Source organism: Scophthalmus maximus, chromosome 19, assembly GCF_022379125.1.
Source record: "Scophthalmus maximus strain ysfricsl-2021 chromosome 19, ASM2237912v1, whole genome shotgun sequence".
NCBI classification, from domain to species: domain Eukaryota; kingdom Metazoa; phylum Chordata; class Actinopteri; order Pleuronectiformes; family Scophthalmidae; genus Scophthalmus; species Scophthalmus maximus.
Genome location: NC_061533.1, coordinates 2,950,534 through 2,963,092, shown reverse-complemented (window position 1 = coordinate 2,963,092; position 12,559 = coordinate 2,950,534). Strand labels below are relative to the sequence as shown.

General features: G+C 42.2%; 1 protein-coding gene across 1 annotated transcript; it reads right to left on the bottom strand.

The window, feature by feature from the left end:
• Positions 1–9: 9 nt before the first annotated feature.
• Positions 10–6,806, bottom strand: tmem175 (transmembrane protein 175). Its single transcript, XM_035639521.2, has 10 exons — positions 6,460–6,806; positions 5,636–5,674; positions 5,433–5,530; positions 5,296–5,347; positions 4,727–4,762; positions 4,534–4,617; positions 4,138–4,302; positions 3,909–3,987; positions 3,087–3,222; positions 10–2,844 (listed from the first exon to the last, which is right to left on the bottom strand). Exons 1-10 carry the CDS (start codon positions 6,670–6,672, stop codon positions 2,172–2,174), a joined length of 1,575 nt encoding a protein of 524 aa, XP_035495414.1. The 5' UTR covers positions 6,673–6,806; the 3' UTR covers positions 10–2,171.
• Positions 6,807–12,559: the final 5,753 nt, after the last annotated feature.

Sequence of the window (12,559 nt, the reverse complement as noted above, 5' to 3'; positions counted from 1 at the left end):
TCAGTGACGTCAAAAGGAACAACTTCACATTTATTCACAAAACGATGTGACGCGTGAAAAGAGCCAGATGCAGCAACAACAACAAACATCACACACATCGAAGCTTTGACAGAAGAAATCTGTCTCCACCGACCTTAATGAACATCAATATGTTGGAGGAGTGACGATAAAGATAATTTTTTGAAAAAAATAAGGATTTCTAAAGATCGTGCTGCTATTGTTGGGACTGAAAAGAAGCAACATGTCTGTAGGACTCGGTAACAAGGAAAATATGATTTGTAAAATAACCAAATACAGTTGCTCGCGTTGAAAAATGTTGTCTTCATTATTTCGGATCCAGAGTCACAATGAATCGCAAACAAATTAAATATATATATATATATATAAAAATCCTTAATTACTCAATGCTAAAGATATAACATTAAATGAAAGCAGCTGCTGAGCAACAGACAAACTAAAAACATGACTAACTACAAAAAAAGGGCAAAGTATGAAATGTCAATTGTCCAAACCATAACAAACAAGCTGGTCACCCGCCAACATTTGAAGCCAGGAGACTTTTTTCTGGTAGTTTGGAAGAAAAAACCCCCCAGATAATTCCAACAGTTTTTTTCACAAGAAAAAACTGTTGAATTATGTTTTTCTTTTCTTCCAAACTCAGTGTTGTTTTGGCCCTTGTCAACATTACTCCATTAAAGTGCATCTCAGATTTGAGTCAGTATAAAGCACATCGTAGCACAGCATATGATCATAGCAGGATGTCAGGACAGAAATATCAGTAACCCCCGGACGGAAAATCTAAAATGTACACACCTCTCCATACAAGTTCTGATGTTTTAAATAATATTGGGTGGACATAACTTTAAAATCAGAATTTTCAAGAAGACTTAAACGTCTGAAACTGAAAAATGAACAACAACCCTTCAGAATCTGGCCCTTTTATACTTTCAAATATACAGTCTTCATATTATAAGATAATACGAGAGAAGCATGACATTGTGACAAGTTTGAAAAGGTGAGATTTCATTCCAGTTGGTTATAACACACAAATATATCTGAATCAAAAGTAGTGCAATTTGAAATGGTATCGCAAAGTTACCCGTTCAGGATAATGTTTAAAGTGCCCAACACACCAGACGTAAGCTCATGCTTGTTTGACAAGAGATCGACGCAAACGTATATATAGCCAAAAGTCTTGACAGAAACCCCCTCCCCCCAGAAAACCTTCTCTTGTCGTGCCCTTGAGCAAAGTACTTCAAGTAATTAAGCCTTCAGCTCATGTAGGACATCCAGCAGCTGAATGTGTCTGAACATGAACTGATTTCCAACCATACCAGTTTTTTTCTGTTCTTTTGAACCTGCAAGTCCCGGATGGATCGGATAATTAGCTTAGTCGTGAACTAGTTACATGATTTTAAGCCTGAAAACAGAAAATATCCATTCTCGATTTTGGCCATACACAGTTTATAAAGATGGACGACATGGCAGTTCCCCAAAAGTGAAGCCAAAACCTCTTGATCTCCCCCTAGTGGCCTGCTGCAATATGTCTCAACCCCGCCTACTCTATGGTAACAGATGGGCCATGGGCCAAACCAAAAAGTTAACGTAAAGGTAAAGTATATTTATGTCCCAAAGATGGTTTCTGTCATCTCAGGTAGATCTTGTTCATTATTCTGGTACGTTTGTTTTTGAATTAGTTATTTGATTCTTTAAAAACGGGTTGAAACGTGGTGATTGGTAGCACATGTACCATCAGATTTGTAGCTCCAAATAACATCTAAGGGTTTTTGAGGATATTTTAAAAGAACCTTTTGGTTGCTTTAAAATGATTGTTGATTAGTCGCGAATCAAATCTAGCATCAGCATATCCTTCTTTTTACAATGACTGAATTAGTAGATGGGTAACCCTTAACCTTATCCTTCTCTACTCTGGTCCACCAAGAGTTTCCTTCACCTCTACCAGATCTACCATGTGGTACTACTAGTACCACATTCCCTTTAAGATCTGAACCACTTTCAAGGCCCAAATGAGAAGAAACCAATTTCCATCTTGTTCCTGATTCAAACCCCAACAGGTTCCTAACGAAGAGGTCGCATCCAACTCTTTCAGAAACCTAGTATTTTAGCAACACTGCCTCACAACTCTGCCACTTCCCTCCAGCTGAAGCTAGCTAGGTAACCACGGCGTTGAACGGCACTCTTGCCTCGTCATCATCCTCCTCTACGACGGTCCTCAGGTCGGACCGATCGGGACAGAAGATCTGCCGTAGAAGCGCGAGCCCGACGCGCACCAGCAGCCTCAACACGAGAAAGGCAAAAGGCACCGTGATCTCCATCAGGTGAAAGATGGAGGCGCTAAATCTGCTCAGAATACACGTCAGGAAAAATGTCCCTAGAGCCACGCACGGGTACAGAGCTAGCTTAGCCAGCATGAACGCGTGTTCGCGTCCGCCGTACCGCACGTAAGGGTGCAGGGTTTCCTGTTCGTTGTAGAGCGCGGCCACCCAAATGCAGAGCTGAAATATGCCTGCGAAGAAAATGATCACGCAGCTGATCTGAATGGCTTCCAGCTCATTGCGGGAGTTGCGCGGGAATTCGTGCGTGAGCTGGTAGGCCAACGGTAGACCTCCGACGAACGCCAACGAGAAGGTGTTCAGCAGGCCCATGAAGCGCGTCGTCTTGGTGACGTGGAGGAAGAGCGAGTGGTGGACGAACCAGAGGAGGCCGACGGTGGCGAAGGAGCCGAAGTAGGCGAGGTACTCCGGACCGTAAACCTGCAGGGCGGCGACCAGGCTGCCGCCAAACTGCTCCTTCACGACGGTCGGGTCCGGAACGTTGTCCTCGCTGAAGGGAAGGAACCAGAGAGTTGCAAGGTTTTTCTTTCAACACACTGCAATGCACTTTTTTAAAAACAATCTCACTTAAAGGTTCAGGATTTAGTGGCGTCTAGCGGGTAAACGACACATTGGTTACACTAACCTTGATCAAAGGGTCTCCTGGTGAATATCTTTAGCTATCTGTCATACTGTGACCTCTTTTTTCTATGAACTGTGAGCAATGTTCATAGGTGATTGAGTGAAACAAACCATATGTCCAGGATGAGAAGCGTTGCTACGATGGCATAAACGCCGTCACTGAAAGCCTCCACTCGCTCCTTGCTGAGCGGTTCGTTGGGCAGGTAGGTGTAGAACAGCATGGACTCTGGAGACTCGTCCACCTGACCTGGAACGGACAGGATTCGGTTTATGTTCTTTTAAAAACAACTATCGGATGAAATAATGTAACATCCACAAGTTTTACAACTGCCGTAACATTGAAGCCCCTGACCGATGAAGTGGATAATATCGATTAGCTCATTGTTATAATGCAATGTTCTGCTGGGAAACCTCAGTTCCTAGCATTCATCTGGGGTTCACTTTGACACAAACCACCAACCTAACCAAGAACAGACGGAAACAACCCCCTAAAGAGTTTGACCCCCAGCCTTTCGAACTCCCCAGATCCCAATCCGATCAAGCAATGTAGGATACCAGAAGAAGCCAGACCCATGGAGGCCCCCAGCCACCAAATCCACAGAGCTCAAAGCGTCAAAAGGATCCGCTACCAAAGTCCCAACAACACAGGACACCCCACAAAGGTCCTGTGTCCATTCCCCAACGGGCCAGTGCTAGGGGGGGACCTACACAATATTGGGCAGGTGCTAATAATGTTATGGCTGATGGAGTTTATTTTGCGTGTGCTTGCCCTAAGCACAGCATTGACAGCAAGCATGGCACGTTAGATTGAAAGCCGTCTTTGTTGTGTGTCGCAGAGCGCGACACTTGATTGGTTGTTGTCCAAGCTTCAGGCACACCCGGATCTGAATCCGAAAGTGCGGATTAACTATCAAGTCTAAAACTGTGTCTTACCGATTGCTTTGCTGCGACACCACTTCAAACACTGGGAGATGTAAGGCAGGAAGATGACGATGGCCAGCAGCACGTAAGACTAAAGAAAACAGAAAAATAATTGCCAAGTTAATCAGAAGTCCAAAGCCTACAAGAAAACACGAGGCGAAACAGAACTCTGAGCATCTTGTAATCACGTTTTGTGATATCCCTTCTAGTAAACCACAGCAAAAACCAAAATGTCACCGACCAGCTGGAAGAAGATGAAGGAGAAGATGCTGGCGAAGAGGCACATGAGGGGAACTCGCATGATGACCTTGAGGATGTGGTGTTTGTAGAAGGTCTGGTTCTCCGAGATCTGGACGTGTTCGCTCAGCAGGAAGGGGCGGCTGAAGGCGTACAACACAATCACCGACTGCGGAAGGGAAGCGAGAGACACACGGGATCATAACGGACGTATGTGGTTGTGCTTAATGGAGAAGGAAAAAACAATAACGCAAGAAGCATCTGTAGAAATGTACTCCAGGACATAAGTATTTGGACACGCGTACGTTATCGTACATGAATTCAAATTTAATAATAGACTTTTGAGGACAGATGTTATGGGAGATTAATTTGAAGGTGACAGATTATTTTTGGGCCTCACCTGAATGACACCGATCACCATCACGCAACCGCAGAAGAGAAGAATCCCCAGGATATTCTCGGGGAAAGTCGCCATTAAAGAAAACTGTCAAAAGAAAATATCGTATGCACAGTATAGGGAGCTTGAATGGAGGAATTTGTTTGTGAAAAATCACCAAATTTGAAGTTCCACTTAGCTGCTGACTCATACTCACTGTGTAGGGCAGAAAGGTTATCAGCATCATGCAGGCCTGGGATAGAAGAGAAAAGTCATGACAACACGATTCTCTCCTCTCTAAGCTGTTTTTTTTTATTTTATCCTTCCTACAAAAACACATTATCTATGCAAAAATGATTAGACGTGTTTTCTAGAGATTTAGTTGCCACGATACACAATTTGATTTATGTGACATTGTCTGTAGAAACCTGGGTATTCTTTGTCTCAGGTTATTAACAAGTTTGAATAGTTTAATTAAAAAATAATAATAATAATGATAATTTAAAGGCCCCATTGAATTAAACCTGGATTTTTGTTAAATTGCTAATTTATCTCCTATATATATATTACAAATACATATATATTTTTTAATTATTTGTATTTTATTTTATTTAAAACTAAGGAACTACGCTGCCAGTTACTGTCAACTCTGACGTGACGCACGTTCCTCGCTATTGGCTACTGTAAATGCCAATCAAGATCAGGGTCTACATACTTATGTACCTATATACTCATGTCTAATGCAGCCCTGTTCCTAAACTCAAGATGGCCTCACTGGAAACTCACGAGGTTCAGCAAGGCGAGGCAATCGTCGATCCGCACAATCACCTGGAATAACCTGTGAAATGTGAAAACAAATAAGTGATCAATGACAAACCTGCAACCAGCTTATGTTTGATATAACAATATTAATAACTACGTACCTGATGTGAGCGGCCCAGGCAACTGTCACGATCAGGAACGTCATCAGGTAAACGGCGATCTTCGTCGTCAGCAGGAGCTGGACGCTCTGCCGCAACTCCTGCAACGCACAGATAAATCCAGTCACGTTTATAATCCCAGTTACATTTATAATCCCAATCAACTGGAAAACATTAGAAACGTTAAGGATATTAATGTGCAGTACCTCATCATCTTCCATCTTTGTATGGGCAACAGGTAATATCTGTAAGAAGAATATGAAATAGTGTGAAGAGCAATCTCTCAAATGTACATGAGCTCATATTGTGTGATGCTGAATGACATGTTATGAATGATGCGGTGGTTTAATAGGTGTTCCGTTAATGCTGATAAATGTGGTGCATAAATTAGTGACTGGACAAAAATTATTAGGTCTTTATATTTGTATTCTCATGCATTTGTCCATGTTTTCATATGTCATGTCATTGGTTTATTAATCAAGTCTTGGTGTACGTACTTCTGTGTTTTAATACATTTGTCCTTATGTTATTTGTATATTTTCCCCAGAAAAAAATTGCATTCATTTGTTACCTTTTACGTAAAATAAATTATGTTTATTTTCTCAATTCATGTGCTATATATTATATGGGCTGATGTATCGGTATCAGAAATCGTGTACTCCCCAATATATCAATATCGGCATCGGCCCCCAAAATCGGCCGGACTCAAATTTTTTTTTTACAAATCAAAGAAATAATGATTGATGGACATAATCAGCAGATGAATCCATAATGAAAATACTCATTAGATACATTCCGGCATCGGCAACTGTAAACTGCTGCTGACACATTAATGCATCTATATATATATATATATATATATATATATATATATATATACATTTAGTTTATTTTTTTTTCCAATTTTCAGAGCAGAATGTTTTTACTTGTAATCGGATTACTTCTAGCAATACTGTTGAATATGTCTCGTGACTAGTGACAGACGTGGAGGAGGATGTGCGTGGGGAGCATCATGTCACAGGCCTCTCACCATGACGGTGGCGATGATGGAGATGAGGGCGTCGCTGTAGGCGAGCAGGCGGTGCGAGGACTGGGTGCTGCTGTGGCCCAGCAGCCGGTCGGACGCGCTGACGCTGCCCGGGAACGAGGAGCAGGACGCGGCGACGCTCCTCGTCCCCTTCGCCTCCGTCTCCTCCTCGACGCGGTGCTCCTCGATGATCTCGCTCTCGTCGGGTTCCCCCATCGTGGAGGTGGACCCCCGGGGGTGGAGGAGGGTGGAGGTGGTGGAGGGGCCGCAGCGGACACCACGGACCCCGCGGACGGAGCCTGGTTGTTTGCAAACAAGATGCCTGAAGACAGCTGACTGAGGGAGGAGGGAACCGGAAGCAGGAAGCCGCCTGTTTTTCCTGGTCTCCACAAAGATCGTCGATTGAGGTAAAGAGTCACCACTCGGCTTTTTTTTTAACAGAGAATTTTAAATCTGTAATTCACATAGATTAAACTACATAATACTTCATGTAGTCTACATAAGATATATATAAACCGTATAGATTCATTAAAACAAAAATACAGAGACAATCAAATATTACAGACCCAGTAAGATTTTTTTTTAATAATACATATCATCTTTGGCACATGCTTATTTTATTTTATGGTATTTTAATTTTAATTCAAGGACTCAAGGAGTATGATGGGCGGGATTTAAAAAAATATATATAATAAAATTTAAAATTATAAAGTATAATAAAAGCTAAATATTGAGCATTAAATCAAATGTTGTGTCTTCTGATGAAATGCCCCCAAAATAACGCTGTCATGATCAATAACAGTTATTGCTGCGGTTCCAGGGAAAATGGTCGGAGTGACACATCTTCTTCCGCCTCTATTTGATTGTATTTGGATTGTATGTTCACAGTGAAGTGCAAAAATGAAAATTTACTGAAGAAGATTTTTGTTAGCATGAAAGGGCAAGTTTGAAAATATAGAAATATGCAGAGAATAAATCCTGAACCAAGAAGCTTGATGAGGCAAAACAAGTCATGTGTGTCATTTCTATTTTTTGTATTGTTGTAGTTCATGTGAAGATCGAGACGCAGCAAAATGTACAAAACTAAAAGTCACGAGAAAGAAGGAAAGAAAAAAAGAAAGAAAGAAAGATGGAAGAACGAGGAGCAATAAAAGAATATTTTGGAATATTACAATACCGGGGTTTTGCCACTAGGGCGCAGTAGTGGTGCACAGCCCTTTTCTTTGTTGCATGCTCAGTGTTTCTAACAAATCTACATTTGAAGAGTAAAAAACCCTTTACTGTACTTACAGTCCGGAAGACAAAAACCCCATAGTATCTCTGTAGTTCTACTTTTATACTTAACATGCATTTTATAGTTTAGTACACTGGTTCCCAACCTTTGGGGCGAGTCCCTCCAAAAGGGCCACAAGATCAACCAGAGGTGGACAGGTTGATTAATCTAGGAAAAAAGGTTCTGCTGCACAAATCGAACCTCTCTTTAACTAAACTTTAATTTCTGTCTTAATGAAAAACAATCTGAGGGACTGAAAAAACACTTGGGGACTTGTCGCTGGTTCATAATTGTCCGTATAGAAATATTCATATTTAAGTGCAGCTATAAGCTTGACAAAGACAAAGTCGTGTGGGATGAATGAGGTTATTAATCCAGCGTTGCTTTGAACTGTACAATTTATATTTTTACAGTTTGTCCTTGGAGGCTTTTGTCCACTGCAGCTTTTCATCTCGTCCCCTCGTTTGTCACATCTCAATCGAGCGAACCAATCAAGGCAGCACAAAGGGGGAGTGACACTGTAGCCGGAGCCAGTGGTCGACATAAAAGACATATTTAATGGGCGACAGGACATTCGCCGCATGCAAAATGTCGCCTAGCAACCGAGAGCTGCAGGTCAACCGCTCACGGAGGTTGTTTGGTATCAAGTCACGAGACGAAGAGTCGCAGGAAACCTCACGGACGGTGTCGAGGTAAAGAATCATAAATCTATTATAACTGAAGGAAAATAAATAAGAGACGTTTGTACATTATGAATCAAAACCTTCCGTTAATTGTTTGAATATGAAAGTATTTCTTCTTCTTTTTCGTAAACACTCCCAAAACCTTTTGTCTTATTTTAATAGTTCGTAGTTTTAAGGATTGTTGTTACTGTAGTAAAATATCATTTTGTAACATTAATAGTGCGACGAAGTTAATATACTATATTTCTTTCGAAATTATGATAATTCCCCAGTAATTTTCTTGGGAAGTTTCCAAAAACATTAGTTATAATCATGTGATTCACGTTAGAATGAAATTTGTTGTATTGAGTTTTAAAGATGAGGATTTTCTTTGAAAGAACTGATCCAACTGAACCCAAGTAAACGTGAATTTATTATTTAAATTATTATACTTTCATATATGTATTGAAAAGTATGCTCAAGGCATATTTTATATTTCTGCATGTTAAGATAAGTAATCAAACAAAAATACATTTACACTCACTGCTGTGCAAAGTTTTTCATATCACCACTACCTGTAAGATTTATTCCAAATGACAGAAATGTCCATAAAACCGATGCAATAATCAATATAAAAAGTTCTCTATATAACAGGTGTTATAAGATCTATTTTTTCGTGGCTTTACTCCAGACTGCAGATTAATTCAATCTTTATTTCTCCCAACATGTGGCGGCGCTGCCACACATCTGGACAAACAACAACAAAACAAACAAGAAATTCTGTAATATCACACTTTGGTTTTTATTGTCCCTGAAAAAAACAATATGAATCTGACTGAAAATCTCCTTCTCCTCATGTGGAGAGATTATTTGGCTCTGAGCTAAAGCCGCTCGGCCTCTGAGCTCCTTTCGCCACCAGAGAGCATTTTCAGGACAAATGGGCGAAGAGAGCAGCAGCATCACGTCGTCTGGACGACGACACTGTGTTTTCCCCGTTAACTCTTCAGGATATTTACGTCCTGTTGATCGTCTCTTACACCAGACAACTTACAGTATGTGCATCACTGTCTCATTTCACTGATTATGACTCAGCGGTTATTCTCCATCAACTAGAGTTAAAACATTTCACCGTCAGATACAAACTCTTCTCCTGTGGAGGGTCAGTGGTTTGATGCCTTGCTCAATGACGGCAACTTGACGGCAGGTGTTGTTGAAAAAAACATTTATGACCATTTCATTCTGGTGTTGCTATAGAGACAACATACAATAGCAACACATTAACTATCGAAACCAACCAATCAAATCAGACGACCATTAAGTCAATGAACCACATCCACAAAATCATCCAAAACATAAATACATCCACAAAAAATAGTACGGAAATATCATAAGGTTAAAAAAAAAAATTGAATAGTGTAAATGACCCGTCCATGCCACAAAAAAATAAGTCTTGAAACAGCCAGCACAATCACAAAAACACAACTCCTACCACAGACTACAGATCATCAGCAAAGACTTTGGCACTTGGACCCGGGGCAGGAAGTGGAAAGCTGAGAGTTACTTGACAGATTAAAAACCCATCGACGGTCGACTAGTTTTTCTAATTCCCAGGATGGAAAAGGTGCAAAGACAGAAACCGTCAAACATCAGAAACCACAAACAGGAAGTGTTGTCGTCCTTCTGGCCTTTCGCCGGGTTTTGACATCACACATGAAAAGCTATTTCCCAGGAGAGAGACTCTGCGGGCGGAGACCCATCTGTCGAGGACACGTCTCTGTGACGGCACATCCCTCTCCTGACCCCTTCCTCTCCTCCCCCCTCCGAGTCTTCACATCCCATTATTGAGTCATTACTAAGTCTGTTATATTGTGCTTGTCAGACCGTGGACCGCCGCCGCCGCCTCGCTCGCTCCCCTCCCAACAACCCCAAACCCTCCCTCCTCCCCAGGTGTGAGCCCCGGATTCCTTAATCACTTGTGGCAGGAGAAGTGGCGTCCGTCACAACAACCTCCGCCGTCTGGAGCCGCAGCTCATCACCCGGGGATTTCATAAACCGCGTCAGACGTATCGGGCCTGCTGACGGTGGCAGCTTCGCTCAGAGACCCTGTTGTGACCCCCAGCTCGTCACGTGATGCTCTGAGCAACCGGGACGTGTCCACACGGGACGCAAGCAGTTGTCCAAGGTAAAAGGAATAGCTCGGTCAAAACTGGACAAATATGGCGTTGGAGAATTGGAGAAAAATGAAATGTCATATTATTTCAAGAAAAGAAAAAAATATTAGACATTTCCTCCTCAAGAAAATATACAATTTCCTTCAAGTCTGTGCGTTTTTTCCTTTGGAATAGACACCACGTATTTTGTTATTTGTGAAATCATGAACTAAATTATAACTTTTCCTCCTTTTATTCCCATATCCCCCTCTAAAATCACACGTGGCCTAGAGTTGAACCGATTTTTTTACTTAAAGCCCAAGTGTGTAATTTAAAAAAGGATTTCTGGCGCCATCTGGTGGTAAAGTTGCAAACCGCCGACCAACCGAGCGACCGACAGGGGACACTTTATGGCGGCGCACCGCTGATTCCATTCAACGTGAACGCGACGCATTCTGGAACCGTTTAGTTCAACAACCGTATTCGACACGACGTAGAAACATGGAGACTCACACGGAGGTCGGGTCCACCTCATGGAACTATATTTAACTCTTTCACAGTTGATGATTATACATATATGAACACATAGTTATGGACAATATATACAATTTCTGTGCATAAGTTCCTTTTAAATATTACACACTGTAGCTTTAATATTTTTTCTGGTAATATTACGACTTTATTCTCGTCATCTCAGATTTTTTCCCCCACTCAAGTGGACCCAGTTGATTCCGCGACACAGATCTCACCTCTTCACTCGCAGGAGGTGATGAGGTGATGACCCGATGACACAGACACGTGACTCGTCGGCGTCTGCGCCATCGCCGACGGACGCGATGATGAAGCCACTGACGAGGTGTCACTCGCTGCAACCGCCTCACTCTGGTAATGTTTGTTCGTCTGTTGTGAAAGTAACGTTTTGAAGTCTTTGTTTACTTCCTGGTTCACTTTGAAATAATTCACCGTCTGCGTCCTCGTTCCATCCCCCTCTGCCCAGCGCATTCAGTCTTTGTGCTGCTCCGTTCACGTGTTTCGTCACTGTTTGGCTCCTTTTATTTCATCAGCCAATGCACTCTCCCCTTCCTTTCTGCCCGCCTCGCAGTCGGTGCTCTGCAGTCTGCATCCTGTGATCTCATCCGAGGCGAGAAGACGTCTGGAAGGAGAGCGAGGCCTCGTCCCTGCTGCTGCCGCAGCCGTCCAACCTTTTTATTTACAGTCTGCTGAGTTTACAGTTCGCGCCGCGTCGCCCCCCCCCGGTGCAGCAGCAGATATTATTGATGGGTCTATTTGCCCGGCGGCAGCGGATTTGGCAGTGGAGGTCAATTCCATTACACCTGGCTCTCGTGTCGGTGTCAACACGGCTCAGCCGTCAGGCGAGACGCTCTGAGAGATGGTTTCAGAGTCGAGACGAGAGAGAGTCTTGTTGCTTCTGATCAGAACTTGTCCGCGCCGCGGAGAGATTGAGCTTGTCACTCTGACCTGCATCCAGCTTCACATATGTATATATATATATATATATATATATATACAGTATTTAATATATGTTAAGCCGTCACAGCAATACTTTACATTCACAGTCACACCTGGGACCGCGGTCGTCCTCTGGTCGTCCATGTTTTCATCGCAGGACTTGAAGCTGAGATCAGAACACGAATGCAATGTCAGTACGAATAATAATAATTATTATGTGACAATGAAACGGCTGCTGTATCTGACAACAGTTTTTTAAAAGAAGTACATTCAATAAATGAATTGGAAAAAATATATATATATTAAAAAAATAACCACATATTAAAGCCACAGTTTGTATTTTTTCGAGATTTTTTGGCGCCATCTGGTGGTAAAGTTGCAAACCGACAACCAACTGAGCGACCGACAGGGGACACTTTATGGCGGCGCACCGCTGATTCCATTTCCGTCTTCCGTCAGCGAACACGATGTTTTCAAGACCGTATTCAACACAACGTAGAAACATGGAGACATCGGTGATTAGACATATATGAACACATAGTTATGGA